This window comes from Coregonus clupeaformis, chromosome 7 (assembly GCF_020615455.1).
Source record: "Coregonus clupeaformis isolate EN_2021a chromosome 7, ASM2061545v1, whole genome shotgun sequence".
Taxonomy (NCBI): Eukaryota; Metazoa; Chordata; class Actinopteri; order Salmoniformes; family Salmonidae; genus Coregonus; species Coregonus clupeaformis.
Genome location: NC_059198.1, coordinates 70740405 through 70764078, shown reverse-complemented (window position 1 = coordinate 70764078; position 23674 = coordinate 70740405). Strand labels below are relative to the sequence as shown.

Genomic DNA, 23674 nt, shown 5'->3' with positions numbered 1-23674 from the left:
TGCACTGTGTATCTCAGACTGCAGCCAAAAAGGTGGATTATGAAATGTGACAATGCATTTACCAAGAGGAAGGAGTCTGTAGGAGAAGAAAGGTATGGTTAGTGAAGAATAGGTCTGCAATATGAAGGTTAGATGGGTATGGAGTTTGTTCAAGTAAAATTGTGAAGTGATCGTGAACATGGTTCTGTGATTTTAAACAAGCCGAGACAGAGGCATGGAAGAACAAGGCAGGGTAGCAACCTTAGCCTTGGAGTCTGCAAACTGCTAGCGCTCCTTTCTCACTCTTTCTCTTTCTCTTTCTCTTTCTCTTTCTCTTTCTCTTTCTCTTTCTCTTTCTCTTTCTCTTTCTCTCTCTCTCTCTCTCTCTCTCTCTGTCTCTCTCTCTCTCTCGCTTGCTCACGTGTAAAGGGGACTGACTGGATAGTACACCTGTGTTGGCGGCCTCAGCCCATCCAGAGAAAACTGGAAAAGGCTTCTTCCTCGGCTATGGCCTAAAGTGACAAAGGGAATCATGTACGGAGGCAGGAGCAGACAGAGTCAGGGTGACTAGGCGTCTGGCGTCTGGGGGAGTCTGAAGGACGGGGCTGTGGGAGACAGAGCCGTGGTGACTGGGCTGGGTGGGTTGTGGGCTTGTCTGAGGACGGTCCCCTTAGTGTGACAGCTGTCCAATCCCAGCCCCTCTTCTGCTCTTTCGTCTAGCCTCTCACTGGCTAACCCCACCCCCGCTCTACTCCTAAAAGCAATCCACTTCCCTCTCTCTGTTCAGACCCAATCTATATTAGTCCCCCCATCCCTATCCCTCTGTCTAGTCCTCTCTTTATCTCTCTCCCGCCCATCCTCTCCCCCCTTTTCATGTCTTCCTCATCCCCCTCTGCCTTTTTTCTCTATATCTCCGTCATTATGCTTCCTTTCTCCTCTACATTTGTCTCTCTCACAGCGCCTTCCGCTCCTCTTCTATCTCCCTCTCAGTCTCTCCAGCCTCTTCTCTCTCTCTATCCTCTCTCTCTCTCTCTCTCTCTCTCTCTCTCTCTCTCTCTCTCTCTCTCTCCCCCTCTAGCCTTCTTCGGTGAATAAATTGTTCCGCTGTTGATGAGTATCTGTGAATATAGGCTGAGATCTCAGATTGAGGCAGACTGTGGTGTTCCTGCAGGAGTCATTTGCTTTTTAAATGAGTATTGTATTTAGTAGATTTATTCCACTGGTGCGCTGGCGGACATCGCTGGAGTCAGATGGACTTTATCTTGCAGCCCACCTTTTCAGATCCGTAGCATCTCCACAGGAGAGGAGACGAGTGGAGGATATGGGGAGTGGTGCACCCTTCCTACCCCCCTCCTTGCCTCCCTGATACCTATCATCCCAAATAATCTCTGGTTAGACTGATATGAAGGAGAGGGAGAGGAGAAGGCATTTATAATAGGATCTGTTTCATGTTTTCTTAAACAGACAATTGGTTCTCTGGTGCTCAGTTGGTAGAGCATGGCGCTTGCAATGCCAAGATTGTGGGTTCGATTCCCAGGGGCCAACAATATGTAAAATGTATGCATGGATGATTGTAAGTCACTTTGGATAAAAGTGTCTGCTAAATGGCATATATTATTATATAATTTTTTTAAAAAGTTTAAACTATACTGAACAAAAATATGAACGCAACATGTAAAGTATTGGTTCCATGTTTCATGAGCTGAAATAAAAGATCCCAGAAATGATCCATTCGAACAAAAATATTATTTATCTCAAATGTTGTGCACACATTTGTTTACATCCCTGTTAGTGGGCATTTCTCCTTTGCCAAGATAATCCATCCATCTGACAGGTGTGGCATGTCAAGAAGCTGAGGGACAATAAAACACCACCCTAAAGTGTGCAGTTTTGTCACAGAACACAATGCCACAGATGTCTCAAATTTTGAGGGAGCGTGCAATTGGCATGCTGACCGCAGGAATGTCCACCAGATAATTGAACGTTCCTTTCTCTACCATAAGCCGCCCCCAACGTCGTTTTAGAGAATTTGGCAGTACATTCAACCAGCCTCACAACCATGCTGTCTGCACTCTAAATAGTTCAACACAATAATAGTATTTGGGGTAAAATAATTATCTTGAGACAAGTGACTCCAAAAATCCCATTTATTATTTAAATGTATTCAACAGTTCAAAAAGATAAAATTAGATAGACAAACATAGCATAGATTTAATTTACAAGCTGTTTGTTCTTCTCACCATCTCTACAGAGGCTCCCCTCCCTATGTAATGCAATCTCATTGTCTGCTGAGTAAAATATCTGTCATTGGCTGTAGCACAGAATAACAGAAAAACAACAATGTAGCAGTAGCAATGGCATGGCGCATGCTCTGATGCAAACACTCAAATACACCAACACACACATTCACGCATGTACGTATTCACGCACGCACACACACGCACACAAGCACGCACGCACGTACGCACACACACACACCCACACACACACACAGACACAAAACACACGCACACACAATGCTAACAAGCCAAGTCACTCACCCAATCAATTTCATTCTAAAGCAAGCTGTCAGCCCGCCATGTTGAGTAAATATTACCATAATGCCTGTATGTATCAGTGAATATGCAGCTAATGAACGGATGACATCCAGTGAAGCCTCAGACACTGAAACAGAAAATCTGCCTCGCCATAAAAACATCCCATTCCCCCTCTCTCTCTCTCTCTCTCTCTCTCTCTGTCTCTCTCTCTCTCTCTCTCTCTGTCTCTCTCTCTCTCTCTCTCTCTCTCTCTCTCTCTCTCTCTCTCTCTCTCTCTCTCTCTCTCTCTCTCTCTCTCTCTCTCTCTCTCTCTCTCTCTCTCTCTCTCTCTCTCTCTCTCTCTCTCTCTCTCTCTCTCTCTCTCTCTCTCTCTCTCTCTCTCCCTCTCTCTCTCTCTCTCTCTCTCTCTCCCTCTCTCTCTCCATCTCATTGCTCTGCTTTAGATGTTTAACTTCACCACAGCAGAGTGCAAGAGGAAGAAGCTGAAGTAATGGACACTGGTTTTTATAAAATAGGTTACCTCAGAATCTGAATATGTTGCTTCATTGAATGACTCTGGTGGTGGAGGATATCTACATAACTAGAACATCTAATATACATTTTAGTCTATTTTCAACCCACTTTGGCCATGTTTAGACAAATAGGATAGGGGTATAGGGATGGGAGAAGGGGCAAGGATAGAGACTATGTGTCGTTTTCTCTTTAGATACGTTGGATGGGACAAGGGAAAATGTAATGTTGTCTGTGTATAACATGCTTTGCATGAATAACATTCAGCCTGTGTTCCCACAGCTGACATCACACATAAACAAACACCATGTGATAGCCAGGTGTCAAATGCAACAAATCATATATCGTTAGAAACTATAATGACACCTTTAATTTCCGTTTCTCAACTAAAGGCGTTTTTAATCAGATTTTTAGATTGCTCACCTTCTGAATCACAGTCAACATCTCACAAAACCATTCTCTCAAAATCTAGTTTTTTTCTCACAAGGGACAAACATCTTTTTAATATCCTGTTTTGTGTAACTATACGATGTAGTAGTATCTTTTACAAAAGGAAAAGCACATAACGACAAGATAGGACAATTTCAGTCAACTGAGTCCATATAGCCGACCGTTATGGAGAGAAGATGATGAGGTCGGATCCACTTGACGTTAGTTGATTCACTTGACGTTAGTTGGTTTATTATCCAGTTTGAGGAGGAGGAATACTCAGAAAGCAAGGAGCAACTGACAGGTTAGAATTCTGATGAGGAGGGCTAAGCACCTCTCTTTCCCTAGCTTCCCCCCACACTACTCCCTCCCCTATTACCATGTTCTCCCTCCCTCACAGCACAGCAGACAGGCAGGCAGGCTGAGCTGAGCTGGAGAAACTTGATTTGGGGATGATGTGTTTTATAAGCAGAGGTTGGTGTGACAATAGAGAGAACCAGGAAACTAGAAAGCATTCCGGCATTTAACCCCTTCCTTCCCTCATTACAACTATTTTTCTCAATCTCTTACTTTCTTTTCTTTCTCTGTCTTTCTGTCTGGGACGTGCCTCTTGCGTGGGTTCAGTCGGCGTAGAGGATGAACCCAGAGAAGGTGCTGTATTTGTTGTTGTTGCCGCCGTGAGCCTTGCCCCCGTCCAGCTTGATGTAGACCTCGTCGCCTGCGTCTAGGTGGAGGATGACGCTGTTGGAGGCGTAGTCATAGTTCTGATCAGCGTCCTGGGCGATGGCACTGGCTCGCACCTGGAACAGGGAAGAGAGGAAAGAGGGGATGAATGTGTTAGAGAAACATACTGCACAAACGTTATTTGAAATGGCAGTCATTTCAGTTGTCATGCTTTGATTCTGCCTTTTAATTCTACACATAAAGAACAAGGGAATGGTCAGTAACCTTCTGGCACATCACACACCACAACATGATTTTAATTAGGCTGTCATTGGTTCTTCATTGAATGTTCTGCCATGAATTGAAGACTGTGGGCTGGGGTGTCAGGTCAGATGGTTATTGTCTCTGCTCAAAGCACTGCTCAGTGTTCTCCACCTGAGTAGACGTTCTAAAAAACCCAACAACAGGTTTCACTCTTCTGGTGACCTGGTTCTATTATACACTCTTAGAAAAAAAAGGTGCCATCTAGAACCCTAAAAGATTTTACTGCAGTGGGCTAAATCAGGGTCACACAGTGTTTCTTGGTAGTCTTAAACAAATCTACTTTGAAACAAAAGTATACACCTCACACACATGGTTAAGGGCTTCAATTTTGAGTTTGTATCCCAATATTACACTTTATATACAGTACATCACAGAAGACTGAAATAGAACAAAACCGTTTGACATAGAAACACTGGATTTTCTGCAGTTTTTTTATATAATGTTTATTAATTATGAGATTATGAAATATATTAATAACATTCCGCCCATGGGGCCACTAGGTCATTTGACTGCAGGAAAGGTCTACAGGGTTCTTCAGCTGTCCCCATAGGATAACCCTTTGTTGGTTCCAGGTAGAACCCATTTGGTTCCACCTCTGTGGAATAAGTTCTACATGGAACAAGAAATTGTTCTACCTGGAACCAAAAAGTGTTTTTACCTCGAACCAAAAAGGGTTCTCCTATGGGGACAGCCGAATAACCCTTTTGGAACCCTTTTTTCTAAGTGTAGAGGGAACTACTGAGGAGTTACAGTGAAATACATCAAGGACACCCACCTCACATAAACTTATAAAAAGTGAAAAACATCCCTATTCTTTAGTGAATGAGAAAATACTGTAAAAGTAAGATATGTTGTAAGTGTGATTGAATTCATACATTACTGTATATCTACCATATCAATTGCATTTATGTTGGCTGTAGGCTATGTGGTGTGTATGGTATTGTCAGGCCAGGCTGCTTGGCAGTCTGAACATTTGGTGCTGGATCTCCTTGACCTCTGGGCCAGGCTAATTAAGCTCCATCTGAAACGTTCTCCTCTCTACTGGGAGAACAGCGTGGGCTGTTGTGAGAAACGGGTGCCCTGACAGTAATAACTGTGTGCGTTTAAATGTGTGTGTGTGTGTGTGTGTGTGCGTGCGCGCATGTGCGTGTATGCGACAGAAATAAATACTTTTAAAAGCTAACCATTGACCATTCATGTAGAGCTTTACAAAAAGAAACTGAAGTGCAGCAGTATTATACTGCACTGAGACATCACCAGTTGTACACAAGCATAGAAAGATCAGGGCCTAAATAAATAGCATCAGCACCATACATTTTGGAAGACCAAAGCATCTGAGATATACATTCAGTTGCCATAAACCCTGATATTGTCTGTAGCTAAGAATCCTTTATAATCTGTCCCACCAATGAAAAACACATCTGTCATAACTTCAATCAAACTACTCTTTCCCCCATTCTCTAAAAAGCTTCTGGATCTGAATCTAAAGTATGGGCAGGGTCCCAGATCTGGTGTGCCGCGTGGCAGCCTGGCTGAGCAGGTGGCAGGGATAAGATAGGATAATTAATTGGCCCGTTTAACCAGGGGCCACACACATCGGATTTATTGACACATTTGAGGGCCAGGGGGCTGGCACAGACCTCCTGCAACAACACACTGATGGGGTTTAACCCTGTAGACCTGTCAGTGATTGTCTGTGGGCCAGGGTTAGGGGAGAGGGGGAGAACAGGGGATGGGTGGAGGAGTAGAGAGATACAGGGAGGGAGACTTGCTGTCTAATGAATGCATGCATTTCACTTGACTCCCTCTACTACTGCGGTAATTATCAGTGTCCCGTGTTGCTCAGTAGGTAGAGCATGGCGCTTGCAATGCCAGGGTTGTGGGTTTGATTCCCACGTGGGGCCAGTACGGGCAAAAATGTATCCACTCACTACTGTAAGTTGTTCTGGATAAGACTGTCTGCTAAAATGTAAATGTCCTTGTTTATTTTAATATTTTCCAAGTCGAGAGAGCAGATAGTAAACCATATGCATTACGTCCTGTAATGTCAATCTATAAATGTTTTACTAGAAGGTAGCGTATAAAATGATAAAGTTATCAACACTTTAATTATCTGACAACATGACTGACATTTTAATGGTAGAAACATAATATGCACATTGTGAAAATGCAATGAAAGCTAATTCAATGAAAGCAAAGTGAACTAAAGCCCAATAGCTATGATGGGTTGTGAGTCAATACAAGCAACAGGCAGGGACATTGAAGCTGTCTATTCAATTAAATCAAATAACAGAGTTTCAGTCAGTCCCTAGTCAGTGCTGAATAAAGTGTTTTGAGAGATACATTTATTGAATTGACACATTGTGTTTAAAAACCTGTCTAAGCTAAGCTATGATGTGAGTGACAATGCATCATCAATAAATCCCGAAATTTACTGAAAACATCCCATCATTGCCTCTAAAGGCTTTAAGAAATCAACCAATATGAAAATGCATGGTCATATTATTTCTCCTTTAAAGCTGGGAAAACTTTTGTCCAGTCTTCCAAAGGAGGTGTATAAAAGTCTTTAGAAACTATGAAAGAACTGAGTGAGAGAGAAATGGAAAGCTTCTCAAAGGGCATGTGAAGAGTGAGAATACCTCAACTACCTCAATTACCTCAACTACCTCGTACATTGACTCGGTTCTGGTACTCCTTGTATATAGCCTCGTTATTGTTATTTTATTGTGTTACTATTTCCTTTTTTATTTAGAAAATATTTTTCTTAATTTTGAAATCTGCATTGTTGGGAATGGACTTGTAAGTAAGCATTTCACAGTAAAGTCTACACCTGTTATATTCGGGTCATGTGACCAATACAATTTGATTAGATTTTTTGAAGAATGCCAACTGCAAGATCATTTTCAACATTGATAGGGCACACATCCCATCCACTGCTAACACTTCATGTACCTGTCATCCCCGCTCTTTAGCAGGTCTTGTGACAGACAGAAAGGCTTAACTTCTTCACCATGGAGACAATACGATAACACAATATTTCACATGGAGCAGCATTTTATCAACTGACATCAGTGCCTCATCGCCTTCATCACATTCAGGCATCTTGGAAGCCTTGCCAGTCCTTTGGAATCGGACTACTTCTTTGACAGCTTGGTATGAAGCACCCTGCTGACAATCAGACAGTCACGATAATGAGAATCTGAGAAATCTCAGTGATTTCATGAAGCCTTCTCCTTAGTTTATCTCCCTCTTGCCTTTTCCACTCTTCTTACAACGTTGAGAGAGAGTAGATCAAGCCTGTCATTTTGTCTTTACCTCGCATAATATCTCTTAGCAGTAGATAGAAGTGTGATTTTTTTAAAAGGCAAACTGAAAGGACTAATAAGAATAAGACAAGCGTAAGAACGTAATGGATAAGTTTGAAATGAAAGATGCAGGGCGACAGAGGAATAAATATATTGTGGCTGTAAAGACACGTCATGCCAGACGCCTTTCGATTATTCTCAGCCAGAACAAGAGGAATGTTCAGTATTTTTTATTTTTTACCTTTATTTATACAGGTTTTTCTAGAGAGACCTGGTTGAGGACAGTTTAAATAGATAGCTAGAGACATTCCAGCTTGCATGGAGATCTTTGCCATTTCGGAGAGTACTTTCAAGGTGAAGTACTCTGGGTAATGCTATGAAGGACTATGCCGAACTGTTATGCTGAAGCCAGCCTTAAAGGTGCAGGTTAAATATGGCATTGGCATATTGTACTATAGGCATCTATGAGTCTTCTTTCATTGTTTACCTTCCTGATTAAATCTTGCAAGGCTCATATTGATGTGCAAACAAAGCCCTCTCTCCTGATCCATAGCAGCAGTCGTCCAGTGCATATTAATATGAGATGATTCGCCCTGAGCACACAAAGTCAACACGCTCTTATTAGAAGGTTGCTGCTTTGTGCCAGATGGGGGCGGAGGATAGAGACTTGGTTGGATCTGTCTATGGGGATTTTGAAAACTTCTTAAAATATTTGTCTTATTGCATTCACATTGATGATGTCAGAGGTGTGTGATATGACTCAATTCAACTCCTTGTGTTAGAAAGTTAAGGAATTAAACTTGCCAAGGACTATCCTTACGCTATTAGAAATCCAATGTATTTGATCTCAGCAACCATTGATTTCAAAGAATCTGACCACGCTATAGTCATATTACAGTTTTCTCGATTGCTAAGACACATTTCTTGAAAGCTGCTCTCCTTTTCTCTTAACTGTGAACACAAAACCCAATTTTCAAGCTACATTCACAAAACCCCAGACTCTTCTTGCAAAACCAAACTTTCACCTCAAAACAGTTCAATCTGTGCTCAAAACTGAACTATGTTGTCAAATCGTGCCCCGAGTCAATCAAAATTAAAAACACTACTGAACAGTCACTAAACACTATGTAGAAAAATAGAAAACACAATGCTCAGGACATGAAGCTGGAGAAATAAATGTTTATTGTTCACTGTAGGCTAAATGCATGTTGCAAAACAAAAAAAAACTGTGCATTTAGCACTTGTACAAAAAGACAAAACAGAAATCTTGTGCATTTACATGTAGCACTTGTAAAAACAAACAGAAATCTTATGCGTTTGCCACTTGTGTACAGTAAGCCCATGTAAAAATAAAGTACAAAAATATACAAATAAGTGCATTACTCAGCCACAGCATCATGTCTCCGTACTGGGTCAGGCCACAGGACTTCATCCACATCACAGGCCACATTTTGTCTGGCCAGGCAACGGGGAAAAAACCCTGGCATGCCGTATCCAGGCTTGGCATGCCTCCACACCTATGTCACCACAGGCAAGTCCCATGGCTTGCAGGAGATTTACCCTGGTGTAAGGTTGGCGTTCATATACCTTCCACCGCCATGAGGAGAAGAATTCCTCAATGGGGTTTAGGAAAGGGGAGTACGGTGGAAGGCAAAGATTGATAAAACCTTGGTTCATATTGTACCACTCTCTAACCTGGAGGGCTCTGTGAAAACTCACATTGTCCCAAACAACAACATAGATGGGATGCTCATCCTGCTGCCCTAACAAAGCATCTCGCATGTGATTGAGGAAAATGAGGAGCTGGTGAGTGTTGTAGGGCCCCAGGTTGGCATGATGGTGGACAACCCCATGATTGCTGATGGCAGCACATAATGTGACATTGCCACCACGCTGCCCAGGAACACCAACAATGGCCCGATGGCCAATCACATTACGGCCTCTCCTTCTCCTTTTGGTGAGATTAAACCCAGCTTCATCCATGTAGATGTATTGATGGGGTCTTTCCATTGCATCCAGTTGAAAAACCCTCTGTAGAAATAGATATAGTTTTGTAAGTGATACGGAAAAAGTGATTTAGGCCACTACAGTAAATCACTACTTAGAGTAATCAACATTGAATGTGTCTGGATATATGCCAACCTGTACATACTGGAATCTTTGCTCTTTGACTCTGTCTGAGTTGCGATCAAAGGGCACTCTGTATAGCTGTTTCATGCGCAGTCTGTTGCGCTTGAGGACACGATCAACAGTAGAGAGGCTGACACTGTTGATACCCTCAAAATTTAAATGGTCCTCAATGATCTTCTGCTGAATTTCGCTCAGTTTAATGGCATTGTTCTCACGGACCATATCAACAATTAGGGTCTCTTGGTGTGGGGAGAACATACCTGTCTTTCAATTCTACAAAAAGAGAACATGGAGTTACAAAAAATATACATGGAATACTAGGCCTACAAACAGTTAGACCAACCCTCCATTACAATACTACAGTACATTGGTACAGTGATGTACTGAAACATATATTTACTTACAGTATACTGTGGTACAGTATATAGTATGTCATACAGTAATTGCTGTCAACATTTACATACTGTACTATAATGTCAAAAAAAGGTAATTACCTGTTCTCTTCTCTAAATCTTCGGATTATGGTGGACACAGTGAATCTACTGATGTTTGATTGTACCCTTTGTCCAGCCTCCCTCATGCTCATACCATGGACAAGAACATGGTCAATCACAGTAGCTCTGATTTCATCAGATATTACTGTTCTTTGTCTTCGCTGACCACCTCGACCACCTCGACCTCCTCTCACACGAACTCTTCCTCTCAGATTTCTATCCATTGTAGGGCCTCACAAACCAGTGCTCTCTGAACTGGCTTACTGTATATGTTCCCTCACATCATTAGCCACAAGTGTGATCAATTTTGAGTTGTTGTGTTCAAGTGGTGACACCTGTGCTCTAATTGTGTTTGACTTTTGTCACCTGTGCTCACCATTATGCAGCACGGGTGCATCACAATGAAAATGTGTTGGCAAGTTATGTCTAAACAGGTGAAAAGTGCTTATGGTTTTGCCAAAAGAGTGATTGATTCAATCAGTGGGTTCAGGCAACTGAGCATTTGGTTCAGACAATAGGGTTTAGTGTTTTAGCAATTGAGAAAAACTGTAAATAATTGAGATTGAAACTCTTGTTCATTGCTCAATTCATTGTTCATTCTTTATTTCTTTCACTCAGTCGCTGTTGTACACAATGACAGAGAAGCCGCATAATTTACCCTCACACTGTACTCGGAACAACTCACAAGCTGGAAGCGAAAGCCATAGGTTAGACTTTAGAAAGCGAGAGAGAAAGAGAGAGAAAGAGGGAGAAAGAGGGAGAACAAGAGAGAAAGAGGGAGAAAGAGGGAGAAAGAGGGAGAAAGAGAGAGAAAGAGGGGGAAAGAGGGAGAAAGAGAGAGAAAGAGAGAGAAAGAGGGAGAACGAGGGAGAAAGAGAGAGAAAGAGGGAGAAAGAGGGAGAAATAGGGAGAAAGAGAGAGAAAGAGGGAGAAAGAGGGGGAAAGAGAGAGAAAGAGGGAGAAAGAGGGAGAAAGAGAGAGAAAGAGGGAGAAAGAGGGAGAAAGAGAGAGAAAGAGGGGGAAAGAGGGAGAAAGAGAGAGAAAGAGAGAGAAAGAGGGAGAACGAGGGAGAAAGAGAGAGAAAGAGGGAGAAATAGGGAGAAAGAGAGAGAAAGAGAGAGAAAGAGGGAGAACGAGGGAGAAAGAGAGAGAAAGAGGGAGAAAGAGGGAGAAAGAGAGAGAAAGAGGGAGAAAGAGGGAGAAAGAGGGAGAAAGAGAGAGAAAGAGGGAGAAAGAGGGAGAAAGAGAGAGAAAGAGGGAGAAAGAGAGAGAAAGAGGGAGAAAGAGAGCGAAAGAGGGAGAAAGAGGGAGAAAGAGAGAGAAAGAGGGAGAAAGAGAGAGAAAGAGGGAGAAAGAGAGAGAAAGAGGGAGTGAGCAAAAGGAGCAGAGAGATGGAAAGAGAGAACAAAACTGGAACTGGCAGAGCATGGCCTCAAAATAGAATACAACGTGGAACTTTTGACACAACAAACAAAGCGTGAGCGCCCAGGCCAGCCTAGCCTACTCCAGCGATGGCAAATGGCTCCAGAGTCGTCTGACGTTGTCTCGTCTCCCCCTGCCGTAGCTGCTGAAGCATGTTAGCATCCATCACATTGTCACTGTGATGTCTCTGATTGAATAATGCTCTGCGTGGTACTGGAACATTAGAGAGAGATGAGAGCTGAGGGCTGAGGCTGTGCTGCTTCAGCTTAATAGATAATGCCCCCCAGACTCCACAGTGAATACCACTCCACTCGGCTCCGCTCGCCTTGTGAATGCATTTGAATATGAATGTGGAGTTTATCAATAATGACAGCATTCGTACCTATAATAGATAAAGGGATGACAGCTTTTTGCATATTCACTGTCCTCTGCTAAAGCTGATTACTTCTACAGAGTTGGGAATCATGTTGAGTTGCGATGGCATTTTGCATTATCCTATAGCTAACAGCTGAAATGCCTGGTGTTGTGTTATTGTCTTGATTGACAATGCAAAAGATCCAAACAATCCATTTAAATATTGTACTGGCCTAGCTGTGGTTTGCTGGTGTCAGTAACAGTCTGTAACGTCCCTCTCTTGGACACTGATCGGTTCTCTCCAGTCGGAGTGACAAGGACATGTATGGATGGAGGACAGCTGCTGACGTTTCTCTGGCAGGGACTTGTTGACTCACTGTTAAGCTTCCATTCTTTAAACTTCGCTCACCTCTTTCTAAATCCAAGTGTACCGCCACCTAATTGGGTTTGAACACCCAACCGTGAGCCGCATGCCTAATGGCAGCTTAGACACCTTGTCACAACCCTGTCAAATCTCCTAACACCCACCACCATGACACATACACGCACATGCACACACACACACATGCACACACGGATACACATGCGCACACACACACATTTGCACATGCTCAAAGACACACACACACACACACATACAGAAATCTCCCTAGTCAAAAGACCGTTGCTCCACAGATCTTTGGTGTCAGGTGTTGTTCTGAGCAGAGTTGTCATGCTGTCAAAAACCTCCATTCCTCTTTTGTGTTATTGGTGTATTTGTGGTAGAAACCTGACTAAATACATGATAAGTTGTTGAGAGAAGGAGATGGTACGGGAGAGCCACCATCTGTCAAGGAGAAAGAGAGAAAGGCTTTGTGCATTAATCACTGCATCTGTTCTGTTTGTACATTCAGGGCCTTTTTCCCTGTAACGTGAATGCCTTTCGTCGCATGAACCTCTCCACCATTTATACAATTGTTTATATAATGCCAAGTGTCCCTCCCACTGGGTGTCAAGGCAAATCAAAGCCTGTCATCACGGAAATGCATTATGTATTACAGTTCTGTGTCCTATCGGTTAGAAACAACAACAACTTGGGAGGATAATGACGCGACAAAACACAGAGGCGATGGATGGGACAACAGTGATAACGATGGGGCTGGAAAATCCTTTGGCTTGTTGTGATGATGATGTATTGGCACTGGAATAGGGGAGGGGGAGGAGAGGAGAAACAGAGAGAGGTAGAAGGGGAAGCGTCAACTCTGACCTGTGTGTGTCCCAACTTTTGCTTGTTTGTGACTCACTATTGTCAGTCAATTACTGTGAGAAACGCTCAATTTTCAGCACTGCTCAGTCTCAATCACCACTCACTCCCTGCATCTTGGTAACAGAGTGTTTTTATGGTAGAATCGGGTGACACGTTGAACCCTCCCACAACATAAGGCAAGTTATTTTAGTCGCTATGAATTTTAAAAAACTGTTATTGCTTGAAATGCACCACAAAGTATTATGGGGTATTGAGAGGAGCGTTTTGCAGTGTGAGAAACCTCCCTAACGAGGCAAAGCTTAGGCAGAAAGTACTAATAGTCTTGAGGGAGAGGCAGGTTTAGATGTTTTGCTGCCACATGCATTTTTCATGAAGTGCCCTATTCATCATTTCTGGCTAGAAGGATTGTTGATATATCACTGTTGATATCTGCCATATTCATGTTTAGAGGGGAGAGACACCTTGTTAAACACATACAGTAACTTAGCCGTCTGAGTGTGAGTCACTTTGGAGCCATTGACTTGAGGGTTCCCTGTGATGTGAGAGAGGGGGTCGGGGGTTATCAGAATGTATTGAATTGGGTGATGGCGAGATGTCAGGACTTAGAGAGAGATGTTTACAAAATAACAGGGCCATGGGCGCTTTCCCGTCCCCCGTATGTGCTCTCATTATAATGAAGGAGCCTTGTGAGTCAACACCAATGTCATGCTGGAGTCAGTCATCTCCAGCTGAAAATCCATAGGCTATTTTAGACCATATGCTCATGTGTTTCAATGTATGGGGATGTTACAGCATTTATTCATAAACTATTGAATCTGAGATGACAGTGGAGATGAAGTCTGGCTGCTGCTCTGCTATTTAAAGGGACAAGACTGCAGAGACAGGCTGAAGAAGAGACAGCATTGGAGTGAAGTAGTAGTATGGGGATTGTGTTTGCTTTCAGTTGGAAACTTTTCTGATAAATGATTTTTTTCCCTTGGTTGGCGATGGCAGCCGGGTGTCATCTTGACATTTCCAATTTGTGTGGTATTTCTTAACAACATGGGCAAATCTTCATTTAATAGCCCTACCGCACCTAATTAGACTGCTTCTAATGTTCCACTCGGCAGAGTGTCAACTCTGATGTCCAATTACACAGCAAATCAAGGCCAAAGGTCCGCCTCTGCTACCTCTCCAGCTGATTATAGAGTGAGGGTCATAGACTACATCACAGGAGGGAAGAACCGGTCTGTCAGAGTGGGAATGGGTTACACAAACGCAGGCACATGCATGAATGCACGTACACAGACAGAGACACACGCACGCACATGGTGGGATCGATACCAAGGGCTGAGTGCATCTCGCCTCTCCCTATCCCAGACACCACTAGACGGAGGCTCTCTGTTCCTGAAGATATACAGAGACAAACAGCGGCCCCTCAGTCTCAGTGCTGAATAAACTAAACCTCGCCCAAAGATATTGTCTCTGGTTTCATTTTAGCACCAGAGTGTTAAGTAGAATGTTCAGCTGATGAGACAGTAACATATATATATATATGTAGTATATAGTAACACTTTATTTTAAGGTACACATATTAGCCACTAATCTGTAGTTTCTAAGTGTGTATATAAGTAGCTTATAAGGCCTTTATTAGGTCTTATTAGCCATATATTAGGCCTTAATTAAGTGTTTTCTTATTCAAACATTATAAGTCATGTATTACTGGACAATCGTTAATTACATAATTATTAGCAATAATAAAGGCATATTAATATTTAATAAAGAGCAAGTTACACAAGAAACAGACTCTTAATAAGCTGTTTTTATTTTGGACTGGTAAGAGGATTGTACCTCAATATGTGTTCCCTATTTTAAAGTGTGAACATATTTTTACTTGCAGAAAAACTGTCCAGAAATGACCTCATTGTACAGAAAGGGGCACATCTCCTTTCATATATGCCATACAGCCAACATTCAAGTCAAAATTAGATGTAAACAACTAAACTTCTAAACGGTATATACTGTATTTCCATATATATATATATGCATGTCAACTGTATAAGGTTTTATTATTAATCACAAAGGATCACTCCTCCCTACACCCTTGAGCAAAAACATACAAAGCTTGCCTGAAACTGAGAAAAAAATCTGCAGGTAAAAATATGGTCACACTTTATTGAATATGAATATGCCTTTATAATTGTTAATAATTATGTTATTAAGGATTGGCCAAGAATAAATGACTTATACGGTTTGAATAACAAATCACTTAATTAAGATCTAATATAGGGCTAATAAGACATAATAAAGGCCTTATAAGATAATTATATACGTACTTATAAACTACAAATTTGTGTCTAATATGTTACCTTAAAATAAAGTGCTACCACAGATATATATTGATTCAATGTCTAGGCTATTCTGAAATAATATATGCTACAAAGTGAATGAATGCAATGTCTATATTTGTATTTTAACACCCAACATAGCCTGAACTTTCTTTCAGTCCCCCTCTTTTTATATGAATTGCGGGAAAAAGCATTACGGGAAAAAAGCAAAAACAAATCTCCACACTTTCTAACAGGTTTCATTAATTAAGACAGACACTAATATAACATGCCAGATTCGGATACAGATGGTTCATGTTTGTTCAATTTGCTGTGTATAGATTGCCTCCACATGCTAAACACACTGCATGGGTCACACCTCGATACACAGCAATAGGCTAAACAGTCTTGTGTTGATGTGCACCAGAGCTTAAGAAACCCCCAGAGACATGAAGAAGGAACCACTGAGATGCATGGTGATGGGTTGGAAAGGAAATTACACACAGATAACAGCTTAATTCACGCAGTATTGTATCTCAAACCGCCCTCTAGGGGAAATACAAATACATTTTCTAAATGTTGCTTTGAACAATACTTTACACTCATAATAGTGTTGGATCTGTGACATCCATTGATTGTATCTTCACTAATGCTGCAGAGCTTTGCTCCAAAGCAATATCAGTTCCCATTGGCTGTAGTGACCATAACATTGTGGCAATAACAAGGAAAGCCAAAGGGCCAAAGGTTGGGCCTAAAGTAATTTATATATTACATTTTTTATAATACATTCTTGTCATTTTTTTCCCCACACCAAATACAAACATACGCATATGAACAACAACTTACAGATGCAAACAAACAACGACTACATCTCATCTGTCCAGACCCGCATGCTCACACCCCCTTCCCTAGTGCCTGCATTATTGTTTGCCACATGGCCTTAAATTGTACCATTTTTTTTTGTCTCGGTCACCCATGCTATTTCAATATTTCAATAATGAATAATTCGATTTTTCCATTATGTTAATGATGGCGTTTTGATTTCCAAGTTTTTGGTTTACGTTTTTTCAAGATGAGTGATTAAAAGAGAATCATCTAGCACAATGGGTATCTCTATACTTTATCTCGCACATAACATTTGGACTTTATAGCATTCCCAGAGAGCATGGATTATTGAGACAGTGTTAATTTTACACTTAAGACATGACTCTGAGTTGTGCTGTAAAATGTGTGAATTTTGTCTTTTGCATAATACAGTGGCTTGTGAAAGTATTCACCCCCCTTGGCAATTTTCCTATTTTGTTGCCTTACAACCTGTAATTAAAATGGATTTTTTGGGGGGTATGTATCATTTGATTTACACACTTTGAAGATGCAATATATTTTTTATTGTGAAACAAACAAGAAGTAAGACAAAAAAACAGAAAACTTGAGCGTGCATAACTATTCACCCCTCTACAAAGCCACCTTTTGCAGCAATTACAGCTGCAAGTCTCTTGGGGTATGTCTCTATAAACTTGGCACATCTAGCCACTGGGATTTTTGCCCATTCTTCAAGGCAAAACTGCTCCAGCTCCTTCAAGTTGGATGGGTTCCGTTTGTGTACAGCAATCTTTAAGTCATACCACAGATTCTCAATTGGATTGAGATCTGGGCTTTGACTAGGCCATTCCAAGACATTTACATGTTTCCCCTTAAACCACTCGAGTGTTGCTTTAGCAGTATGCTTAGGGTCATTTTCCTGCTGGAAGGTGAACCTCCGTCCCAGTCTCAAATCTCTGAAAGACTGAAACAGGTTGCCCTCAAGAATTTCCCTTTATTTAGCGCCATCCATCATTCCTTCAATTCTGACCAGTTTCCCAGTGCCTGCCGATGGTGTTCTCGGGGTGGTGAGAGGTGTTGGGTTTGCACCAGACATAGCGTTTTCCTTGATTGCCAAAAAGCTCAATTTTAGTCTCATCTGACCAGAGTACCTTCTTCCATATGTTTGGGGAGTCTCCCACATGCCTTTTGGCGAACACCAAATGTGTTTGCTAATTTTTTTCTTTAAGCAATGGCTTTTTTCTGGCCACTCTTCCGTAAAGCCCAGCTCTGTGCAGTGTACGGCTTAAAGTGGTCCTATGGACAGATACTCCAATCTCCGCTGTGGAGCTTTGCAGCTCCTTCAGGGTTATCTTTGGTCTCTTTGTTGCCTCTCTGATTAATGCCCTCCTTGCCTGGTCTGTGAGTTTTGGTGGGCAGCCCTCTCTTGGCAGGTTTGTTGTGGTGCCATATTCTTTCAATTTTTTTATAATGTATTTAATTGTGCTCCATGGGATGTTCAAAGTTTCTGATATTTTTATATAACCCAACCCTGATCTGTACTTCTCCACAACTTTGTCCCTGACCTGTTTGGAGAGCTCCTTGGTCTTCATGGTGCCGCTTGCTTGGTGGTGCCCCTTGCTTAGTGGTGTTGCAGACCCTGGGGCCTTTCAGAACAGATGTATATATACTGAGATCATGTGACAGATCATGTGACACTTAGATTGCACACAGGTGGACTTTATTTAACTAATTATGTGACTTCTGAAGGTAATTGGTTGCACCAGATCTTATTTAGGGGCATCATAGCAAAGGGGGTGAATACATATTCACGCACCACTTTTCCGTTATTTATTTTGTATAATTTTTTGAAACAAGTTATTTTTCATTTCACTTCACTAATTTTGACTATTTTGTGTATGTCCATTACATGAAATCCAAATAAAAATCAATTTAAATTACAGGTTGTAATGCAACAAGAGATGAAAAACGCCAAGGGGGATGAATACTTTTGCAAGGCATTCTATACATTAGTTTATACTGGATTAAGCGTACATTTTCGTTAACTGTAATTTAGTTAGTTATGCTCCAACATTCCCTCCATTCCCAACCCTTGTGCCAACATCAGTTCTTTTTAAGTCTTGGTTCCAATAGTTTATATTTTTTTGTCAAGATTGTCAATTGGATATGCTCTCTGCAAGGTTTTGTATATCTTAACTATCATATGAACATCCTTTTCTGACCCAAATAAGATTCCCTCAAGGTTGCTCTGATGTCCAAAATATTTCAAATAAAAATGTAGTGATATGTAACTTTTAAATTGCATTTATTTGAAAATATCTACATTGTTCAGTCCAAAATTGCTTTTTAATTCTGTCAAGGAAATAAATGTATTTCCTGTTACCAAGTCATCTATGCCTTTAGATTTCCATTTGGAAGAATGTATCAATGAATTCTGAAAAGCTATCCAAGGATTGTTTCATAGGGTTGTGTTTTTAGGGAGTGATATTGGTTCTTGCAGAATACGTTTAATTTTCTTTCATATTGTTATAGTGTTCTTAACTATGAAGTTGTTAATGTTCTTAGCTTTAACCTTTGAAAACAGACATGTAAAAAAATTCTGGGGATGAGCATGCACATCTTCAATATGTACCCATTGTTCCTCTTTAGTGCTTTTAACTATATGTCGCAAGTAAAAGCCTTGGGTAGCGAGTTGATACAATTCCCAGTCTGGAAGGTTAAAACCCCCCTCAGACCTAGGAAGATGTAAAACGTTCCTTTTTATTCAATGATTTATTTTTGCCTATATAAAGTATATTATGACCGAGAATACTTTTTTAAACAATGTCTTCAGCGGGGTAATTGGTATTACCGAAAATAAATACAAGAACTTTGGGAGCCATACCATGTAATTTATAAGAGATCATACTAAATGTTTTCTCAGGACAATGTTGTTGAAGATGTCAAAAATGATGTTGGTCTGATGTGTATGAGGAAATTAATCCAGATGCAGCACTGGAAGTATTTGTAAAAGTATTCATGCCCATTGTTGACAAGCATGCACCTGTTAAGAAATGAACTGTGCATGCATAACTGTTAGAGCCCTCTGGCTAAAGGAGGAATTAAAACATTGTATGGTTCAAATAAATTATGCAAATGATGTGGCAAACAAGTCAGGCTGCTCAGCTGATTGGTTGACATACTTTAAATTGAGAAATTTGTCGACTAAACTTAACAAAAAGAAGAATAAGTTATATTACCAAACCAAGATAAATGACATAAAACACTATGGAAAAAGACTTTGGAGTACCTTAAATGATATCATGGGCAAGAACAACAATTAATCTCCATTGTTCATTGAAGTTGATGGGTCATTTATAACAACACCTTTCAATATTGCCAATCACTAGTAAAGTGGAAAAACTCAGAAGTGAAATGACAACATTGAACAGTGAACCATCATAATTTTGTATAAAATATCTAATAATGAAAGAGAACTAGGACAGAGGAATTTATAACTGATTTTTTCCGACATAACAAAGGTACAGCAAATCCCCTTATTGTATGGGACACCTTTAAATGTGCCTTTAGAGGCCATGCAATTCAGTACTCATCTCGAAAACAAAAGCAATTTAGGTCAATGCACCAAATTCTTTTTTAATCTTCAACATAGGAATGCTACCAAAAATAATTTACTGAAACTGGTTACAAATGACGGAGTCACCCATGATTCACCAAATTATATTTTGAAGGAGGAAACAAAGTACTTTAAGCATATGTTTTTGGTTCAGTCGCCTCCATCTCCTCTAACTGAAGCTAATTGTAGAGATTTTTTTTCTATTGATAATGTAAAATTAACAGCCAAACAGAAAGACTCGTGTGAAGGTGAAATTACAGAGGAGGAACTTCTGGATGCAATTAAAGACTTTAAGTCCGGGAAAACTCCAGGGTTGGATGACATACCAGTCGAGGAATACCAAACCTTTTTGATATACTCAGAGGACCGTTATTAGCATGTTTTAACCACTCCTATGTAAATGGAAGATTATCAGACACTCAAGAAGAAGGTCTGATTTCATTACTACTGAAACAGGATACAAGTGGAAAATATAAAGATCCAGTCCATTTAAAAAATTGGAGGCCCCTTACACTTCAGTGTTGTGGTGCAAAAATTATAGCAAAATGTATAGCGCATAGAATTAAAAAGGTATTGTCTGACATTATTCATTCTAATCAGACAGGTTTTTTTTACATGGACGATACATTGGAGATAATATAAGGCAAGTACTGGAAACAATAGAACACTATGAAATATCTGGGAAACCAGGCCTGCTATTCATAGCAGACTTAGAAAAAAAGGCATTTCATAAACTGGTGTTTATATATAAATGCCTGGAGCATTTCAATTTTGGAGAATCTCTTATAAATTGGGTTAAAATCATGTATAGTAATGCTATGTGTAAAATAGTAAATAATGGCTATTTCTCAGAAAGTTTTAGACTGTCAAGAGGCGTGAAACAAGGTTGTCCACTATCGGCATATCTATTTATTATGGCCATCGAGATGTTAGCTATTAAAATCAGATCCAACAATAATATAAAGGGATTCAAAATCAAGGGCTTAAAAACAAAGTTGTCATTGTACACTGATGATTAATGTTTTCTTTTAAATCCACAACTTGAATCCCTCCACAGCCTCATAGAGGATCTAGATACATTTTCTAACCTCTCTGGATTACAACCAAATTATGATAAATGTACTATATTATGTATTGGATCACTAAAAAATACATATTTTACATTACCATGTAGTTTACCAATAAAATGGTCTGATGGTGATGTGGATATACTCGGAATATATATCCCAAATGAAATAAATTATCTCACTCCAATACATTTTAATAGAGAGTTAGCAAAAATAGATAAGATCTTGCTACCATGGAAAGGTAAATACCTGTCAATTTGTGGAAAAATCTCCCTGATTAACTCTTTAGTATTATCCCAGTTTACCTATTTGGTAAGCCAGACAAAATTAAATGGGCCTATTTATATAATGAATATGAATTTGGAGGACAGAAATTATTAAATATTAATGCATTAGACCTATCACTAAAAGCTTCAGTCATACAAAAGTTATACTTAAATCCGAACTGGTTCTCTAGCAAATTAGTAAGATTGTCTCACCCAATGTTCAGGAATGGCCTTTTTCCCTTTATTCCGATTACAACCTCTCACTTTCAGTTATTTGAAAAGTAAATAATCTCCCAAATATCACTATTTCTAAAACAAGGCATAGAAAGTTGGTTGCAATTTCAATTTAATCCTCCAGAAACGACAGAACAAATAATGCAACAAATATTGTGGTTAAAGTCAAATATACTAATTGATAAAAAAAAATAAAAAATTTGACAAAATGTTTAAAAAAGGTATAATCTTCGTAAAGTATATCATCGGTAGGACTGGTGGAGTTATGTCGCACATGCAGCTAACAAAAACATATGGAAATGTCTGCTCTACCCAAAATTACAACCAAATAATTGCAGCATTACCACAAAAATGGAAGAGGAAAGTGGAAGGAACTTGTCTGTCGGCCTTGCATTAAATAACATAATTGGTTAAAGAAAATTGTGATAAATAAAAAAGTATACCAGTTTCATTTAAGGACCAAAGGATTGACGGCCGTCCCATATAGATTGCAAAATAGTTGGGACGAGAGTTTTGACGTACCGATTCCACGGCATAGTGTTTATCAACTGATACAAAACGACGCCGGATTCAAAACTAAACATTTTTCAATTTAAATTATTATATACAATTCTTGCTACCAATATAATGTTATTTATATGGGGAATACAATCTTCCCAGCTCTGCAGATTTTGCTGTGAAGAGACAGACTCATTACATCATTTGTTTTGGTACTGTCCATTTGTAGCTTGTTTTTGGACACAGGTCCAGGAATGGCTAAAGGATTGCAATAGTTACCTGGAGCTAACCCTGCAGATAGCACTACTGGGTGATCTGAAAAGTCATAGTGTATCGATCAATAATATAATAATACTTTTAGCAAAAATGTTTATTTTCAATTTACAATCTGTAGAAACAATGAGAATAGAAAGGTTCAGAACTTTTGTAAAACATCACAGTACAGTTGAAAAATATATGGCAAATAGAAATGCAATATGGATGGTGTTAAGAGATAGATGGGTGGTGTTGAATGAAGTTGAAGGATGGGACTAATAACAACTAATAACAACTAATAACAACAAGATAACTAATGTAAAGCATACTGTGTCCATAATAAGTATATAGGTTATAGGTTGAGAGCTTTTGTGAAAGAGCACAGTTAGAAAGATATGGCATATAGAAGCAAACTGGATGGACATCATGAAAATGATCGGAGAGGTTGAGGGTAGAAGAAGTTCAGGAGAAAAACAAACAAAATAGAATTATTGTAAAATTGACTGTGTCCATAAAATGTATATAGTATGTATAAGCTGGAAGTAGAGGCCTAAGCATTGTTGTTCACTAGTTTACTCCAATTAGGGAAGGGGTGGTGGGGTTGGAAAGTAATAAAGGGAAATGTATTTTTTTAAGGATATGTATATGTGTATGTACAGTGGGGAGAACAAGTATTTGATACACTGCCGATTTTGCAGGTTTTCCTACTTACAAAGCATGTAGAGGTCTGTAATTTTTATCATAGGTACACTTCAACTGTGAGAGACGGAATCTAAAACAAAAATCCAGAAAATCACATTGTATGATTTTTAAGTAATTCATTTGCATTTTATTGCATGACATAAGTATTTGATACATCAGAAAAGCATAACTTAATATTTGGTACAGAAACCTTTGTTTGCAATTACAGAGATCATACGTTTCCTGTAGGTCTTGGCCAGGTTTGCACACACTGCAGCAGGGATTTTGGCCCACTCCTCCATACAGACCTTCTCCAGATCCTTCAGGTTTCGGGGCTATCGCTGGGCAAAACGGACGTTCAGCTCCCTCCAAAGATTTTCTATTGGGTTCAGGTCTGGAGACTGGGTAGGCCACTCCAGGACCTTGAGATGCTTCTTACGGAGCCACTCCTTAGTTGCCCTGGCTGTGTGTTTCGGGTCGTTGTCATGCTGGAAGACCCAGCCACGACCCATCTTCAATGCTCTTACTGAGGGAAG

At 40.1% G+C, this 23674-nt stretch overlaps 1 protein-coding gene across 1 annotated transcript in view; it reads right to left on the bottom strand.

Annotated features, from left to right (window-relative positions):
- Window positions 1-2873: 2873 nt before the first annotated feature.
- LOC121569569 (C1q-related factor) overlaps window positions 2874-23674 on the bottom strand; it is a 34215-nt gene continuing 13414 nt past the window's right edge. Inside the window, exon 2 of the mRNA XM_041880647.2 lies at window positions 2874-4255. Coding sequence (XP_041736581.1) covers window positions 4076-4255 — 180 coding nt within the window. The 3' untranslated portion in view covers window positions 2874-4075. The remainder of the gene's footprint in view (window positions 4256-23674) is intronic.